This window comes from Fundulus heteroclitus, chromosome 7, assembly GCF_011125445.2.
Source record: "Fundulus heteroclitus isolate FHET01 chromosome 7, MU-UCD_Fhet_4.1, whole genome shotgun sequence".
Taxonomy (NCBI): domain Eukaryota; kingdom Metazoa; phylum Chordata; class Actinopteri; order Cyprinodontiformes; family Fundulidae; genus Fundulus; species Fundulus heteroclitus.
In genome coordinates this window covers 36,462,304-36,482,483 of record NC_046367.1, presented here as the reverse complement: position 1 = coordinate 36,482,483, position 20,180 = coordinate 36,462,304, and the positions used below count along the sequence as shown (strand labels likewise).

General features: G+C 39.7%; 1 protein-coding gene across 1 annotated transcript in view; it reads right to left on the bottom strand.

Annotated features, from left to right (window-relative positions):
* The window catches only part of wnt10a (wingless-type MMTV integration site family, member 10a), a 32,945-nt gene that overhangs the window by 9,759 nt on the left and 3,006 nt on the right, over positions 1-20,180 (bottom strand). The window contains exon 3 of the mRNA XM_012876965.3: positions 11,697-12,073. Within this exon, the coding sequence (XP_012732419.1) occupies positions 11,697-12,073 (377 nt within the window). The remainder of the gene's footprint in view (positions 1-11,696; positions 12,074-20,180) is intronic.

Here is a 20,180-nt window from a genome sequence, read left to right as displayed (position 1 = left end):
ATTTTGCCCGACTCTGCATTTACTCAAATTAAAGAGTTTTCCTAAAATTTTTTTGCTATTGCAAATAAAGTTGTATTTATTTCAAGGCTTTTTACACATGTTCACCAGTGGATCCATTAAATTTGGAAGGCACTATAATTTGTCACATACGACCTCTTATGTGATCCGGCCTCTCTCGAAGTCCAGTCAGAGCTATCTGTACAAAATATTACCCTCACAAAACTTGAAATGTTGGTTGCAATGATGGAAAACAGACACTTCCATTTACTCTGTCTTCATGCTACAAAGAGAGTCAATTGTGGACCATATTTAGAACAAACATCTGGCAACTTTTAATGGGCCTAAGAGAGTTGACAGAGGCATCCATAAAACAGCCCCAGACAGAGATCAAATACAACATATTGGTGGCAGACTAGGACTGGAGGCGACACAGCGCAGCAGACCAAAGAAAACTGCGTAGATGCCACTGTGCAACATGAAGGAACAGCTAAGGAAAGAATTACATTTCAGAGCCACGCAGCAATGTGTCAATGCGTAATTTTGGATGCCTCTTCAACAATAGTCAATAATTACAGTGATGGTTTTTCAGAACATACGGATTTAATGAGGCAGTTCAGCTCCTGCATGCACTTGCCTGTTGCAACCATGTCGTAACAGATATTGAGATCCAGCACTGCAGTATGTCAAAGGTAAAGTGTTAGTACACTGCTTTCAGCATTGTTCTATTAGTTTCGGAGCTAAACCGTAAAAAGTTTGGATAAGCCAACAAGCGAATCAGCAGTAAGAGGAAGGATCACTCCAGCGGTATGACACAGGCTGCAACAATCATGGGATATGCTTAAAATGTGTCTTTTTTGACAGCTCATTTCTTTAAGCAGAAAAAAAAACTATTGACACTGCCCCCCCCCCTCCCCCTACTAATCTGAAAACCCTACAAGATTATTTCTTTGCTTTTCAAAGTGGCGCTCCAAATTAACAATAAGGAACATGTTTTATACGTTGTCACACCTGCTGGATGCGATTTATATTTCCAGGACGTGGGAAAAAAGGTGAGTAATGTCATTACCCGTAACAACCAGTTCAACTGTGCCAGGAAAGGAACGCACATCTTATTCCCAGTTTAGTTTGCTGCCTTGAATTTGATTGTTGTCTGAACCTCTGTGTCAACAACGCAGGCCGCTTTTGGGAAAATCCTGTTCCAATGTCCCTCCATCGACCCCTCTTCGCAGGTTAACAGCCGACGACACCGGTTGCTGCCTTGTGTGCGCCAGTTCAAAGGCGATCCACTAAAGAGCGCTAAAGCCCAGCAGAAAGCCGGGGCAAAATCAAAGCACACAAACAAATCCCACAGCAACACATTAAACCCAGACATCACTTTAAACAAATCAAACGCCTTCGCTTCAAAAGAACAGCTAAGCACGCGCATGCTGACACTGTGACATGCAGTTAGCGGGCAAATGTATACAGCTATGCAAAGTTCGAGTGTCTTCGCAGTTGTGTCTATGTACACAGCATTTACTCACTGTTAATTACACGCAGTGTCCACAGCTTTCATTTAAATACACTAATAAAATGTTATTACTGACATAAGCACTTCCACCTGTTGAGCCTTTACTATGAATCATTTGCCTCTGCACAATCTCGGGTGTGTGCGCGCACGGGTAAAGTAGACACATGCACTGTAGCATATGAACGGTATGTGTACGTTCAGATTGAATCTCCTTGCTCTGTACAGTCAGCAAAGTCCTGCACTCCACCAACGATTCTAAGTATCCTTTGAGGACTGCAGGAATAACCCAGCACTAATGTGTCCTGATCAAACGGTTGATTCCTTTTGTGTGGTTTCTGAGTAAGTGCATTAACCTGAACTGCCTCTCATGAGCAGTTTATCATTGCTCACGGGTTACATTAGCGATATAAAACGACCTGGGAGTCCCAGTATTGCTGGTTTGGGCAGATCTCAAAGAGGTGCCGTTAAAATTTATTAGGACTTGCTAGTAAACTCGCAGAGCTCCGGTTAATGCTGCGTCGAGCTGTCACGTACACAAAGTGAGTCCCCGACTGCTTTAAAACATCCGCTTTACAAAAACAATGTTTTTACTCTTAAAAGTGCTATAAGGGGTTGATTAACATTTATCGCCGGCTCTTGCTGTCGTTGAGGAGTTTAGCAAGGCAATGTACACTGTAAATTAGGTTTTGCACCAAATGTATTTAAATCCCTTGGAGGTTTTCACATTTTCTCCCCTCACAAACTTCTGTCTAAATCAGTCTAGTGTCATGTAACAAGGTAGGTAACACACAAGTGCACGAGTGAAGTGGAAGGTCACAGAAACAGAAAGAGAAATGTGCATTTGCATTCAGCCCCCTGACCCCGTTGTAAGTACAACGACGTTTGCCTAATGAGTTATATCTCTACCAGACTGGATTTTTGGTTCATATTCCTCGCTAAATAACTCGAGCTTCATCAAACTGTAGAAATTCTTTTAGTCTAACCACAGACTCTCTTTTGGATTTAGGGCTAGACTTTGGCCAACTCTTAACACATTGACCTGCTATGATTTCAGCCATTCCATCATCGCTCTAATTGCTTAGCGTTGTTGTCCTGTTGGGAGGTTTTTCTACCAGGATAGCCCAGTGTTTAGGTCCATCTTTCTTCACTTTAATTCTGGGTAGCTCCCCGGTCCCTGCAGCCTAGTGCTGCCACCACCTCATTCCTCTATGGGAATGTTGTGTTTAACTAGTTGAGGTAGTGAATTCCAGTTGTGCTGCTGCTTCATGCATGATCTTTCACAGGCTTTGCAGAATAAACCAAACATGCCCTCGTAGTTTGGTTGGTCATTTTAAGCTGCAAAGCATCCAGGGGTGCTCTTCGTATCACCCACTGCTGCCCAGCTTGTGCTTCATTGTCTTCAGCACCTCAGAGTCCAGAGACCCTCTCCTCACTTCCTGATAGGAAGGCGTGTTCGGGGCGGTAGAGACGCGCTCATAACTCATCGACATGTTGAGCACCATGACCATTAATTTAGCAGATCAGAGCCAAATCAAACTTATACCATATTACCTAATAGAGACAAATGACGGAACTACGTTGAGGGTCACGTTTCTGCTACATAGACCACATTCACATTGCATGTAGCTTTCGGTTTTTGTCTCATCTGACCAGAGCACCTTCTTCCACACATTTTAATAAAGGATAGATTCGTGCACAGCTAGTTGTTCTCCAGCTGACAGTCTCCGGCCTGAGCTTTGGATGTACCTTGGTCTTCATGAAGCTTTTTGTTTACTAAAATTGCATTAGATTTGATTTAATTCAGATTAAATGGACTGTATACAAATGTACACCGTTTTCAGGTATCAATTTGAAATTTGTTTTTGAAAACCGGTAGTAGGATCTAAAATCCTTCATGTTGACCTGTCGCCAAAATACATTGGATTTTGTGGCTATAAAATTATATAATGTGTACAAGTTTAAGGGTATGAATGCTTCTGCAAGGCATTGTACTTGCTTTCTTTCACTGAAAGTAGTTTGCTCAAATGAATATGTTAGGTTCTTGTAGTCACTGTTTATCTTTGTTTAATCAAGCCGTCAGTGTAATGGCAATGTGAAGAATCGTACTTTAACTTTAAAGTTAAATTCAACATTACTGTGCTGCCATTGTCTCCCTGATGGTGAAAGAAACAAGAGAAGCGGGAAAAACTGAGATATATAAGCAATATTATAGCTAGAAAGACTAAAACACGGTTATAAAGAGACACTCAGGCTTTGAGCTGCAGACATTTATACAGAGTGGTGGAAAGGGGTGGAAATACATAGCCGCCTTTCTGCAAAGCTGTAGCCCATCTCTCTCTCTGCTTCCCTGAAGTCTGGCCCTGATGGTAAATCGTAATTACCAAGATGCTTGCCAGTAACACAGCAGACTGCTGCTTAGCCAGCACTGTCACCACCTGCCTCCCTAATGAACAGACAGGATTCAACAGAACCTTGACATGGCTCTTATCTCTGCAACATGAACACAAAGAAGCCTGCCAAACATTTATTCCTGAGGTGTGCTCTTTAAATGACACATACGGATACTCTGCGGAGGAAAAAGAAAACATTTAACCGAATCATTTATCGCCTGCTGATGTCTTATTGATTTTAAATTGCTAACTACTGAACAGCTGTGTGCGCAGCTTCCAGCAATTCAGCACCAAAGGGTGATTGGGCTGTGCATTTTGTGCTAAAACGTACGTGGAATGGATCTTTTCAACACTGAAAAGCAAGTAATATTCTTCTAAAAGCATTATAATCCTTGCAGTTTACATAATAGAGTTGTTACAACGATGCAATAAATTGTTCTTATCATTTTTAATTCCTGCCGGAGAGAGGTCGGAGGAGGTAGAGCAGGAGAGGAGAAAGAAATGAGGGAAGGAAGGGCGAATCTCTTTCTACTTTCCGCCCCGCTGTTTGAAGTCTAAAATCTTTTGCAGGGTTTTAAACATCTGTTTCCAAACTGCCAGCAGTCACTAATTAGGGCTAAAAACAAGACGGGACGTCGTGAGAACCCTGGGGTGGGCATGAGGCAACATGCACACCCCGTGAAGGAAGAAAAAAAAAAAAAAAAAAAAAACCCACGACATTCCTCTGCTTAAAGACTACTCCTCTGAAAGGGGGGAGTGGGACAGGGGAAGGACCAGGGTGGAGGGAGGTGAAGTGGTGACAGCGGTGGGTTGGTGGGAGGAAAAGACACAAGAGATGGGTAGGCGTGATTTTACGGCCCCACCTGTCAGTGTTTTCTGTTTTATACAAGGGGCCTTGTGTGTGTATGTACGTGTTTGTGGCTGACTCTTAATGGGGCTTTATTGTGCTTTACACTAGAAGTTATTAGATGTGGGCTGTTTTACAGTAACTGTTCTTCACTGACTCACTTGCTTCTCCGACCGCCATCTTCATCCCGCTGCTTTGTTTCTCTTTTTCGCCGCTTTGTTTCTCCCCTAGGTTATTTTTCCCCACCCAAAATTGGCTCGCTGGAAGGTTAGCCGTGACTGAAGTAGGGCTTGCCAGCTTTTAGTCGTCTGTAACCTGCTGGAGATCAGGCTCGTTGAAGATGACGTGGTGCTGAATTATTGACTTGCTTCATTAAGCGAAGCAAAGGATTTAATGATTTGAGTTTTGCACTTTTAGAGATGCAAGTATGACGGGAAGCTACTTTTACCTGCATTCTGCTTTGGAGTTTAAGACATCAGATGTGCAACAACAGTTGCACAAGTCATTTGCAGAACATTTTATCTTGGATCTCTACTAAGGTTATCAGAGGCCATCGCTCCTGTCAGTAAGTACGGGTCTGGCGTCTCATTGTCATTTAGGCCTCGCTGGTTGTGATAACTCTTTCAATGCAACTCTGGATTTTGAGGCTTTTGTCTCTATGCTCACAAATTTGCAGTGTGAAAAGTAGTGTGAGAAATCTGTGATGTCAATAGTTGGCCGGTTTGAGATTCTCATGGAATTATAACCATCATAGTTTCACGGTATTGACACAAATATTATACACCATCTAATTGTTTTACTACTTGGAAGCAACAAATATTCCCACATGCAGCTAAATTACTGTAACAGTGAGATTTTCTGTAACATTTGTTTAGTCTTTTGGGTTTGATGCATAGACTTAAGCAAAATATAGGGTGAAGACCCTTTTAAGTTGACCAGTGACAACGGGAAAGACCCAGAACTCGCTAAAAGGGCTATATATCACATCTGGATGCACGGATGGATGGATGGATGGATGGATGGATGGATGGATGGATGGATGGATGGATGGATGGACGGATGGCTATATTTCAATAACCTTGCCTGCAATAATCACAAGAATTTGTGTGTTTACAAACACACAATAATCCATCTCGTACCGCTCCCGCCTAAACCATTCAAGACTGAACCACAATGGGTGGGACCAATCACGTTGCAGTATTATGGTTTGAGGCGGGACATACAGCTGTGATAAAACAAGAGCTGCCGATGCTGAAATGCGTTGTTTAAACAATGTATTTCATGGATTCATGCTCTGAAACAGACAGACTTATGGGATATTAATGTAGAAATATGTGATTTCATACTGAAATACTTTGTTTTATGCTATTTAACAGACAGACATGCTGTGGCATATTAAATATGTCATTAAGTACATGCTTACATGCTCTTAAACAAAGATACATGTGATGTTAGAAATTAATAAATGTATAAATTAACACATTTTATATTTTAATAAAGAAACAAGTTGGATTTTTGATTTAAATGTATTTCATTCTCTCTCACATGTACAGGCCCGAGCCTTCTTTACACACCAAAAATAATTTCTTCATATTTTTGTGTGCTGTGCATTTCCACACGCAAACACAGTTTTTTAAAGGACTGGAAAAGGGTTTAAAATTTCCAGGTCATTCCAGTGTCTTACACTACCGTGCTTGCAACTAGGGCTGGAGCTTAAGACCCTTGAAAAAGAACTGTTTTGCACAGCTTCCTGCACGTGTTGGTACTCTGTAATTCATTGGTACTAAATTTGGCAATGTGATTCAGACTTACTTTGTGAAATACAGCGATAAATTAATAAACAAAAAAATTATGGTCCATCTGTTTGGTTCCGGCATTGTTCTCACCAAGTAAAAACTCATTTTTAGAACCAATCTCAGCCCAAAATGGTGATCTGCACCACGTGATCTACTTTCAATAGTTATCCCCGGTTATTGCAACCATAAGCTGCAGAAAATATGGACAAAGTTGCTCCCTCTGGGTTTACTCCCATCACCTCTTATGCCAGCCTTGAGTATGATAGACCCATCCAATATGGCGGTGATGCAGAATGCGCTCCAGCATGTAATCAGGCGTCTACGTATATAATATCTACGTTTATGACATATTAATCTGATGCCATGATTGGCTAAAACCAACGTTTAGTAGGCGGGCACTAGGTGTGGCTTCGCCCAATCAGAAAGTTCTGCTGAATGTCCCTCGTCTCCTCGCCCGATTTGATGTCCCAGATTGATGCTGTGCAGAACGGAGTGTGCTACACATTTTCAGTCAGTCTGATTGGGCAAAACAGGATGTTATGCTAACACATAACATGATTATTAGTTACTATGTTCCACTGAAAGAGGATAATACAATAATAATCATAATTCATTTGTCAAATTAAATCGCCACCACTGTACTTTGAAATGTAAATCTCCAAAGAAGAAAAAACAGAAGCTTGGAGACTGTTTCTACTGTTATTTTGAATTTTACACACATAGCTACAAATGCACTTTCCCAGCTGACAAAATATGTCTTATTAATTAGTAAATCATCTGGATGTGTTGTTTTATGAGGACAAGCAAAGACAAAACAAAGATTCACGCTGCGCTGTGAGACAGTCTGACTCAATGTCCTTCCTTTAAAAACCAAATTATGATGAAGCACAAACCCAAAACAACTGTGAAGCTTACTCACTGTGTTTACACCAAAATAAGAGCCTTTAGAGTATAAACTATGTTCCTTTTTAGCATAATAATTCATTATTACTCAAGCCATATCACCCACCCCTATTTGTACCACTATGTTGATGCCACAAATTGAAATCTTTTGTCACCAATCTGCTGTACTGGATGATAGAACTAGTCATACGCACAAAGAGGCCAGCTGTTGTTGCATTCAGCTGACGGGCTCTCCATTTGTGTTTTGTCTGCATAATCAAGGAAACCAGAAGTAAACTGATGAAAAGATACAGTCCTAAATTACTCAAGAGGAAACAGGGGAACAATGAGCAATTTATGGTTGCTTCTTGTCTCTCTGCCACAACAGAGCTGGACTCTGCCAAGGCTTATCAATGTCATTTACATTTTAGCTCGCGGTGTCCCTAGGGCAAATCCTTTAGAGCTCGTCAGCAAAACAATGTTTAAGTCTCTTTTCAAACGGTGGCGGTTGTGATCGCTGCCTTTGAAAAAATAAATTAAACCGAAAAAAATTCTCAGCTAATTACTACCTTCAACACCTTCATTAATCTTCCTCTAAAGAACATTAATAAAGAATAAAGAATCAAAACTGTTGGCAAAGGACAACTACTTTGACAGCTGCATATAATTACCATTCTACAAAAATACACACACACACACACACACACACACACACACACACACACACAGGACCCAGCATGTGTCGCGAAAATATTCATTAAAATTTTAAAATCGCAGCACTGTTTACAGTAGCTACTGTGTAATCAGTTGATTTTAGTTTCATTTTTAATCGATCTATCTATCTATCTATCTATCTATCTATCTATCTATCTATCTATCTATCTATCTATCTATCTATCTATCTATCTATCTATCTATCTATCTATCTATCTGGAAGATTAACAAAGAGCAGATTTTAAGTGGGATTAAGATGAGGAAATAAATTACAATGAATTAAATGCAACAATGGGGAGAGTACAGAACTAGGTCTCATCCTATAAACTGCTGTCAGAATAAGACATATTTTTCGTAATGTTTTCATATCTTGTATTTGTTTCATGCAACCCAACCCCCCCAAATAAACACAGTCATGTGATCATGTCAAGCTTTGATTCATTAGGAAGAGCTCATCACAATCAAAAATGCCCAAAGTCTGCCGAACTTCTGCAGACATTCAATAAACCCGAATATGCATTTTTAGAAGCTTGTTTGTACCATTAAAAGTACCTTTAAGCCAGTATTAAACATACTTTTCATTAAGCCCCAATTTCTACATGAAGAACGTTGCTTTATCCTTGTCTAATGCAATATACTAATCTTACATGCTATGTTTTGATTCGCTGGAGATGGAAATAAATCCCAATTAACAGAAATAAAAGCTTTAAAACATCAACAGTCTGTTAAGATATCATTTTAGATCAACAGACTTTAACACAGAGTACATTTTTTTAGAATTAAGACAGATGTAACAGGCTGAACATCACTTGTCATGTCTTTGTTGCTTTTGCACTTTCATAATTCAATTTCATAAGTGATTTATTTTTGTCGACAACCGTGGAAAAACTCCAAAGGTCCTTTCTGTTTCTCTCCCTGTCAGCCACTACTGAGGGGCTCCCACAGCTCCTTTTAGCTTGCCGGCTAAGAGAGGACAGGAAGCGGGACAGAGTGGAGCTGTCTCCCCGACTTTTTAAGAAACTTTAGAAACAGCTGAAAAAGAAAACGAAACAACATTCAAAGTCCAGTGCAGACGACGTTCAGGTTACCAAAGCCGTTTTCCATTCATCAACTCGTGATCGTTTGTTGCTGTGGCGCCGATTGTACGGCAGCCTCGCTTCCGTCAGTCTTCCCAAAGGCAGCTGTGGCTACAAATGTAGTTCACCGCCATCACGATGTGAATGTGTGAGCGAGTGAATGTACTGCGAAGGGCTTTGGGATCATCAGGACTTGATAAAGCGCTATACAAGTACAGGCCAGTTACCATCAATAGAGCATTTATAAATAATAATTTATAATTTTTAAAACATTCACACACACAAATTTTAGCGTCAAACACATACAGCACACAGCAGTGTAACAAGACAATGAAAGTGACGATGTAGAGGCGCACCAACGGCTTTATCACAAAGCACATAAAACACGGCCTGAGAGGTAAACGCTTCATCTAAGTGGGATTTATAAAAAAAAGGAAAAGTCATGTCATCGGCCTGTAGTGTGAGATAGAAAAAGAAGTAATAAAATGGACATATGAAAGGGTTAGTGGGCTCCAAAGCTTGTTGATATTATGCAGTCATGATGTATGGTTTGTGCACCCAGCTGGCTGTGAGATTTTAAAGCCTATAATTATAAAAATATTTAGAAAATGAAGAAAGATAGCAAAGGAAACAGCTTCTACATGCCTCCTTTGGCCTTTGTAGATCAGTAGCAGGCCTGTTTTGTGACAGAGCTTAATAGCGATTATGTATGACAAATACTATAATATTTTAAATGTATAATGTTTCTCTTGTGTCTTCTGTTTTGACTCAGAACCTTGCATCAAAGTTTCCCTCAAATGGACATTGGGAATTTGCAGACTGTCTAAGTCTAAGTATGTCAATACGTAGCTTAATGAGAGATATTTTGCTGTAGTAGGCATGAAAGTAACGACGCACCAATGGCTTTATCACAAACCAGGTTACTAGTATAAAAGTATATCATGGTTTTAAAAGTTGTTTTAAAAAGCAGGTTTTCAAAAATAAAACTATTTTCTCTTATACCTTTCATAAAGGTTAAAATCCTTGTAATCAGATGCCAGAGAAACCTTATAGTTTCTTTTGTTAAAAAAATCCATCCAGGTAAAATTACCAACTATTCAGGGTGACGATGGATAAAACATTTTTTTCACTGCTTGTGAATAAAGTAAAATTAAATTACTGATTTGTTTTTAAAATAAAAATGGTTTTAGCTGAAATCAACTGAGCTGAATTGATGGTCTCTTATGTATGTTTGTATGTATCAGTATGAAACTAAATAGGCGTGTCTATTTATCAAAATCCAAATGCTAACATTATTACAACCAGAATAAACAATAGATTATTTGGGCACAGTAAGAATAATGGTAATTTGTTTAAATAAGACATGTAATCCATAGTAGTTTTAAATCATGTGCACAGGACTCAATGCATAAGGGCATCACAACATGAGACACTTAAAAGCCCAAAAATGTTTACAAAATTTAATGAAGTTAATGCAGGAACATCTTGCAGCGTTGAACCAACAAAACTGGTAATTTCAGTTTTTTTAATTACTGCAACAATGACATGGCTGTATATAGAAGATTGCATGATATTTGTGTTTATAGCATCTGGGCATATTGTGATATGATCAGCCACGACCAAGGAGGCAATTGTGGGGAAATCAAAAGCTACATTTATAGCTCCATGTTAAATAACCTGACTGGTCAAGACAAACACACACTATTTAGATTTTTTTTGTGTGTATTTTAAGTGGCACAAACATTACCGTTTAATTTTTATGCACTTCAACTCCTCAAAGAGGATTTACAACAGCCATTTTTAACGCCATGCCATGTTTTTTCAGCTCTGATCTGCTTCGGAAACTCGGTGGTGCAACAACTAACTCTTTTAATACATTTATTTTCCAACACGTGTATGTTGGTGTTACATTTTAAATCTCCATGTACCAGTGGATCACATGAAATGTTTAAACGCAGCATAATTAAGGCTATAGTTCTTGATAGGTGGCTACTGTTGGAGATGCCTAATGTTTTGTGTCCCTGGTCAGACCTGATTTCTGCTCTTCTCTGTTGTCTTGTAAAACCCAAGACGGGGACAACAAAGAGACAGACTAGCAGTCTCAAAACAATGTCACACTAGTGGGTGACATGATTTACAGGCTTTCTCATTAGATGTCGACAAAATATTTGACCCACTTCCAACTTTTAACAATGGCACCAAAGGTTTTCAGCAGTAAAGTTGGTTGTAATTAAGCCTGAGAGACAGAACATACACATTGCAGTACTGATATTTCTCTCTAACTTATTTTTAAATTCCCATACAAACTGTTTCATGAGCCTCAACTTAATCCTACTTAGTTACAGGTCTGATTCCATCAGACGGTCCCACTCCATTCAGCGCACGGCAACAGACTTCGTGTAATTATATGCAGTGTATTGCAAAAATAAACAAAAAATAAAAAGTTCAAATATGTGATACGTGATGTGCAGACACACTCACCTGCCTTCCAACTTTATTATTATGCAGCCTCATTCTTGCATGGATGTCTCTGTAGGTTTCACGGGCATCCAGGAAGTCCCGTGAGAACTTTTCCCCGAATTCCACATCGGGGCTGCAGCCACCCCACTCCCAGGTGTCTGGCTGCAGTCCAGAGAGGTCGGCAGGGTAGTGCTCCATCACGCCGTGAACCATCCCCTTCCCTCTCTGGATGGCCTCTGTCTGCAAGCGACTAAGCTTGAGTCGAAACGCCTCCTCGTCCCCACGACGCTTCTCGTCGCAGCCGCATGCTTTCAGTTTTCCCATGGAGCAGGCGTTGGCCACCGCGTGCACCACCCCTGCTGCGGCGATTGCATACGCAAAGGCACTCTCTCGAAAGCCTGTGAATTTATAAGTAAGGTTGAAGGATACAACTTGTATATAATTTTTTACAATTAAAAAAACAGTTTTAAAGCAGCAACACACCATTATAACATATGTTCTGTTCAATTAAATTGTATTTATATAGCGCCAATGCATGAAACATGTCATCTCAAGGCACTTTCCAAAGTCAAATTCAATCAAATCATACAGATTGGTCAAAAACATTTCCTATCTAAGGAAACCCAGTAGATTGGATCAAGTCTTGACAAGCAGCATTCACTCCTCCTGAAAGAGCGTAGAGCCACAGTGGACAGTCGTCTGCATTGTTGATGGATTTGCAGCAATCCCTCATACTGAGCAAGCATGAAGCGACAGTGGAAAGAAAAACTCCCCTTTATGTTATGTTCTGAATAAAAAGATGTTTTCACTGCAAACGGCTAATGACTTGAAAGAAATATCAGCATCAGAACAACATAACATAAAGGAAAATGATAAATGATATATAACAACAGTATATGGCTCTTTTCAAACCAGCGCAAAAATTTTAATGTATTTATAAGGCTTTAATTTGTTTATGTGATTTTAGGCCACCCAAAGTAGAATTTTTTTTTGTGAAGGGTAAGCAATGTGACACATGGTATTGATTTTTTACCCCTAAATAAAAATCTGGAAACAGTGGTGTATATTTCTATCCAGCGCTGTTTAAGCTCCACCCATGTTCTCTAACTCTAACCAGCCTCCCTGTCCCTGCTGAAGGAAAATATCCCCACAGCATGATGCTGCCACCGCTGTGCTTTACCCATTGTATAGTGTAGTTAGGCTTATCTGATATCTTAATTTCCCCCCAAAGTTCAATGGGTGCAAATACCGTTGTACAATATGTCACAGTGTTATTGAAGAGCTCATAAAGCTGTAGTAAAGTCACTGCTGTAGAACGGCAGAACGTACATGCATAATTGTAAATATATCAAATATATCAGACATGTTCCAAAATGTGAGGTTTTAAAGAAAATGAGAAAAGTCAATATGTTCTTATGCAATGTTCCCATTTGTAATAACAAAGAAGCTGCTCACTCAATGCTTCCCATCATTTCATCAAAAAGCAAGAACGAAACTTAATCCTTCCTAATTAAGAGACAAGATTCAGCCATTTAAAGAAGCAACATTTTCTTTGCACCAGCTGCGATGTTAACAAGGATGCAGGGCACTTAATTACAGGTAATTAGGAAACCATCACCTAACTGCTCTGCATTCCTTATGACCGATATTACAGAAATTGCTGCCATTTGTCATCTGAACAGACAAGCAAACTCATGAGTAAATACATGGGAGAATATCAGCCAGTTTGTAACAGTTAAGTAGTTTCTCCTGGTAGACCTGAAGAACACGAACAAACTGCTACCACTCCCACTCAACAACAAAAAAGGCAGTCACAGACCGTGACAAATGAGGCTTGTGTCTTTGTCTGTCTGTCTTGCTGCTATACATATACCGTACGGTACAAACGTAGCCACACCAACTGATCTATTCACGTTTTGTCAGGTCACGACCACAAAATTCATGGTACTTTATTAGGATTTTGTGTGATATCTCAACTCAAAGTTGTGCATACATGTAAAAAATGAAATGAAAAATCATACCTTTATTTTAAAGATTCTTTACTATAGAAAACAAATCTGAAAATGTTGGCATGCGTTTGCATTTACCCCTCTCGCTTTTTAAAATGCCCTTCACAGTAATTTGGCTGCAAGTCTTTGGGGGTATGTCACGACAGGCTTTGCAGATCCAAAGACTGAAATTGTTGCCTATTCTCTGCAAAACAGCTGAAGCTTCATCAGACTACATGTCTGATAAAGTCAATAAATTCTCTGCCACAGATTCCCAACTGGTTGAACATTGATTTAAGGATTCTGACACATGAATATAGCTTGATATAAACCATTCGCTTGTAGCTCTGACTCCATGTTTAATGGAACTGTCTGGAATTATCAGAGCATGATGCTGCTACCACCATGTTTCAAAGTGGCAATAGTGTGTTTGTGGTGATGCATTTTGTTGGCTTTCCACCACAGAACTCTCTGTAAGATGTCCAGAGTTTGAGAAGTGGCTTTATTCCTTAACCCTGCTTTAAACCTCCCTACTTAATAAACTTCTAAAGCCTTCATGAAAGAGCGAAATCTATATAACATTAAACAGTCTGACTCTATTTACTAAGTAGATGGCCTTACTTCATCACATAAAGTACCCATAAAACTACAATGAAATTTGTGGTAAAATGGCAAAGCTTCTGGACATTTTCGCAAGGTTTGTTTATAGATGAAACGAATGCAAAAAAAAAGAAAAAAAAAAAGAAAAATACACAGGGGATAGAAATATGCAGATTTTGAGCTAAATTTCTCCAAGTTTGGTTGGATCTTTTATACAGATCATAACCATCAGTTAGATTGTTTACTCTCTTGTTTTTATTGTTTCCCTGGCTTTCATCTTTTCTAAACCTGCTTCTGAAAACTAAATGGAAAATAGTCTTGCTTATTCTACTGAAGCTACCTAGACCATATTGTGGCTTTTATATTGTAATCAAGCCAAATTGTAAAGAGGAAGTGATTAAATACCAATGTGAATATCACTCCTTTTGTAGATTGTAATACATAATTCCACCCTCTTCAGCTGTATGCATTTTTATTTATGATAGCAGGTAAATATGATGTGTGCAGCTTTCTTGTTTGATCTGTAATATCTACGGGTAATTTTACTTTGCACATCTCCTACATGCACATACAGATGTGTGCATTCTCCCCGTGAGAAATAAACAAACACCCATGTGTGCGAACAGTGAATAACGGGGGAGAAAGTTAGACAGGAGAACTTGTGCTTGTCCTATCTGTGGTGGTTGTTGTTGTTAGATCTCAGCTTTCTGCCTCTGAAGGTGCCCTCCGGTTTTACAAAAGCAGCCCCACCGGCAGCCACTCACTGGTTTGTGAAAACTGAGGATTAGAATGGAAACTTGTAAAGCGAACATGAAAAGAAAGCACTCAGGGGTTTACAGCACAGCAGTTTGAAAGGGGGAAATGATCCAAGCTGTGTGTTGGAGTCACATAAAAAAAAATGCTAACTTCCCATTTTAGCACCATTTGAGGTTACTTCCTTCTTTATAAACATGTCAGAAAACGTAAAACTGCTTGGTTTTTGCGAAACGATGGCATAGCAGTTGACGCAGTTGCTGCCGTACTGAAATTCTTTGCTCGGCATAAATTGCCTAATGACAAAAACAAAAAAGTCAAAGGCAGCCTAATAAAGAGTAAATGAGAGATTCGTCCTCAAAAACAGTCTGTTGTAATAGCACATTCACAAAAGATTCAAAAACTGTGCATGCTCAAAGTATTCAAAGCAAAACCCAGAAAAAGGGTCTCCTAAAGAAAGATAGTTCACTCATGCAGAAGAATTGTAAACCAATTATACAAGTTTTAGGCCTTACACACACGTTTATGAAAACGAATATCTCCCCCACATTGTTTTTAAAATTAATATCACACACACGGGATTGTTTTCAGAAAAGTTTAGTGTTAGAAATGCACCACTAAGCGTTGCTTTAAACATGCCAAAAACATAGGGGCAGAGTATTGCAAAGCGGAAACCTATGTTGGCCAATGAGAATCATTCGCAAACGAGGCCTCAGCAACACCTTACATGTTAACAATTACAACTTCTACAGGCAATAGACCCCTAATGGAAGAAATGTGTCATAAAAATGGGGTATGGTGTTATTCCTGAACATAAATAAGTACATTTCAACGCTTGTGTTGCTGTGGATCTACCTTGAGGACTTTTTATGAAGATGATTCTGGAAATTTGGATGCAAAGAAGAGCCCCACTTCAAACCGCCTCAGCTGTGCCACATAACAAAACTATGATTCCTTCACGGAAACTCTCTATTTACATCGCTGTAAAAAGGTGTTTGCATCCTGAAGATATCTTGTGTTTTTGATTCTTTGTCCTGCTTAAATCAATTAGATCAATAAACAACGTATTTATATCAGAAAGAGTAAACACAAAACGTAGCTTTCTAATGATGGTTTAATTATTCATTTGTCCTAATCAATATGGCCATTTGCAAAAGAAAAAATATGACTGCATCACCATTGGTAACCCTTGAATTTACTGTGATTAACCACTTTTTTTGGCTACTGCCAGACAAAAGAATAACAAAATAATTTAGACTGAACCTATCTGACAACGCGAAGCAGCCTAAAAGACCTTAAAAAGAAACATAATGCTTAAATTTAGAGAATTTTAAGGAGACATGAGAAATTAAGTCATTGTTCATAATAATCATCTTTATTTGTCATTGCAACATTTGAACATCCTAATGAAATGTGTCCTCTGCATTTAACCCATCCTTTTGAGGGAAGGTTGGCTGCTACTGCTCAACGCCCAGGTGCATTCTAGGGCTAGTGGACTTGCTCAGGGACCCAAAATGGCCATCTGTGGGACTCAAACCGGGGAACTTACAGCCTTTCCATGACACAAGTCCCCTGTTCTAATCACTATAGGCCACCACTCCCCACGACCTTAAAAAACAATTATGCCTGAAATCTCTAATTGCAAACACCTGCTTTGTTCACACAGTGACAGAGTTGGTTTGAATAGCCCTTTCTCCTTAATAAATTAAATTACTGTTTGAAAACAGCTTTTTTCAGTGTTTACCCAGGCTTTCTCTTGTTAAAAGGAAGCTTTAGAAACATGTAGGTGTGACAAAAAAAAGCAAACAAAATAAAAAAAATAAAACTTTGAGGTGCAAATACCATTTAAAAAGACTCAACTGTGAGAATACATCTAGATTTAATTTACTTACTCACTGGATACCATTGAGGGACACTGGATTTTATTTTAGGGTATCAGAGTAAAGGGGGCTAAAGCAAAAATACACACCACACTCTTCAAATTTTACTGTAGAATTTTTTTAGAATTAGCATTTCCTCTCTATATCCAATTATGCACAACTTGGAGTTGGTCTATCGCAAGAAATCCCAATAAAATGCGCAGAGGTTTGTGGTTGCAATGTGGCAAAATGTGAAAAAGTTTAACGGTTTTACATATAATAATTAATAATTAACGGAGTGCAGCGTAGGTCACCCCCTCTTCATACTGTATTTGACCAGGGACTCAGTGCAGAGCAGTAAGAGCGATGTGTTCACTTTAACCCTCACACCACCCTGGTAGTTACATAAAACCCTCTGAGGTGAGAGGAATGTTTTTGGGCCTGGCTTGAAAGCATTTTTGGAAATGGCCTTTTTTAATGACTCTTAGCAAGGAAGTTAGAAAGCCACAGAGTCAAGTTGACGAGTAGGTATGAAGCAAGAAGCGCAGAGTGCATTGCTACAATCAAACCATAGCCCTACCATGACTCCACCGTCTTCACGAAGGTAAGGGGACATCATTGTGGAACACGGCCCGTTTGATTAGTTTACGTTCTATGGATCAAAGGTGGTTTAAAGAGGGGCCATAGCCCAGAACCTTAAGCACCTCTCACAAAACACTTGCAAGCAAGGCCTTAGACAACCTTTTCCTGTCCGGGTGTGAATTAGGTGAGGAGCAAGGTGGCATGAGGGTTTGAAGTCAACCTGCTGCTTTTAAGCCTCTAAATTGCCAAGGGAGGCACTTAGAGACAAACTGGTGAGTAGGTGTGAAACAGAGAGTGGTAGGAGTAGCCCGCTCCAACCGGTGACGTTGCTGGCAATTCCTGGTTTCGGATGCCCGCTTCGTGGATGTAAGCAAGCATTGTCAACGGACAGGCCTTTGATGAAAAGTCAGTGGCTTGAAACGTTTTTGTGGATGCGCTTCTCTTATTTATTCTAATCTGAATGAATATTTTAATATGAATATTAACAGATTAACATTCTCTTTCTGGAGGGCTTATATTCACTGATACACAAAAGAAGCATCATCAAAAGCACTCCTGAATAGGGCTGTGTGCTGGTTTAATACCACTGGAGTTCTGATTTTCAGAGGGCAAGACGGCTAGTGGGCATTGTCGCTAAAGACATGGTAAAACATGTCGTAGATCACATTTTATACATTGTGTCAAAGACACAGGTTAGAAATGATCGTGTGTCACGCTGGAAGCCACAGTTTGATTTTCTATAGCTAAAGTCCAAAAGTAGCGCTTTACCATGGACATAAAGGAGAAACTGTCATCCGATTTACTGATAGTTAAAATGGCTTAACAGGGGGGATTAATGATTGAAAGTTTTCTTCAATAACTTGTTTTTATTGGGAGAAAGAATGCTCTAAATAAAGGTCTTATGTACATGATTTGAGTAAGGAATTCCCCATCTGCCATGTCCATCCTAACAATTTGACCTGCATAAAGTGGGAGAGGAGAGATGGTACTTAGGCACACCTCCCTACATAGAGAGCCTGTTTTAGCTCCTATCCGGCTCTGCTCTGGGCTTCTCCACGCGGGGCCCCAAATGACTTGGGAACAAATCAATCTAACAAATAATTCACCGGCTGCGGCACGCCCGGCTGAACTGATGGCAGAGGAAGTGGCAAAATGAATTAAAGTTTCAAAGGAAACTGTCACTTTGTGTTACAGAAACCGACTAAACAGGTTTACGCTTTTGCCTCCGAGAGTTGGGAAAGTGCTGAGAGCAAATTCACAAGTACTTGCTCTGGCAAGGGAAGTAAAAGCATTAGGAACAGGCCCAGTGACAGATAAGGAGAGGCAAAATGAAAGAAAGAATGACAGAGCGAGATGGGCCGATTCTCCCACTTCTGTTGATCCACATCTTGCCTGGGTTCCTCCTTACCCTAGTTTTAAATGCAAGCTGAGTAAGAATGAATACGAGCCCAGAGACCATCAGCAGCGATCTGTGGCATAGCCTGAGGACCCAACAGTTTCTGATGCAGCAAAATTAGACATCTAAGTAGTTTGGAATGTACTGTCCAATGACAGAGCTTGCGTTTAAAAACTATTAATAAAGCTGTTCAAAGAGCTCTGGTTTGGCATACTCAAGCTACGGAGGCGAAACAGTCCCGTCTATTTCTACGGGCAGTTATGGTGAAAAGCGTGCCAGATTCTATCTAGTCTGGTCCGTAGGCATGTATCGCTGAGAGCGCCGCCAATCCGCTGTAGCTGCGTGCAGTATTGACAGAAGCATGTTAACTTCTATCCATTTTTCAGCTTCTGTGGAGGGGATCGTATCAACTTGCAACAGATGAATCATCTGATTTAAAGAGGTTGTTTATGTCAGTGGTTTGGAGTTTCTGCACCCGAGGCAAACCAGGGATGCCAGACAACTAGCAACTGCCTCCACTAATAATGACAAACAGCCTTTGATGGAGTCAGTTATGAGGGAGAGCAAGTAAGCTTACAGCGTAGTGAAATATTTTTTTTTTTCAATAATAGAACAAATATACTGCAATTAAGCTTGGAACGGTGAAGATTTGCAATGTTAGAGATTAAATAAACATTTGCATTAGTCCCCTCTACGGCAGCAAACTTCAATGCATTTTATTAAGATTGTGTGTAATGCGCTAACACAGAGCATACAATTGCAATTACAATAGCTTTACACGTCTAAACATTAGATTTTTCACGATTCTTTTAGTAAAGTAGCACCAGTTAAGTCAACTTATTTTTTTATTATGTTTTTTTAAATCTTGTGCTGCTAGAAGGTAACCTTCTGCCTCAACTTGAAGTCTTTTGCAGACTTTAAAAGGTTTTCTCTTCCATGACCAGACTGCTTTTAGCTGCATCCATTGTTCAGTCAACCGTGACCAGCTTTCCTGTGCATGCTTAAGAAAAGCATCCCCCCAGCATCATGCTGCCACTACCGTGTTTTTTTTGTTGTGGGAAGGATGCGATCGGGGTAACGTGCAATTTAAAGTTTGGTCTCATCTAACCAGAGCCTTGTCTTTACAGACTTCAAGTGACCTTGAAATCTAGAATTTTTCTGCAACTTTAAAAGTGTCTGTGCTTGTTAGTGCTGAGCCAACACTAACTCACTCTATAAAATGCACACCTGAGCATACAACAAAGTGTGTTGTGGTAATAATGTGTAAGTTGTACTTAAGGTTGTGTTAAATTATTAACAGAAGGATTTTGCTAACAAATTCAACAAC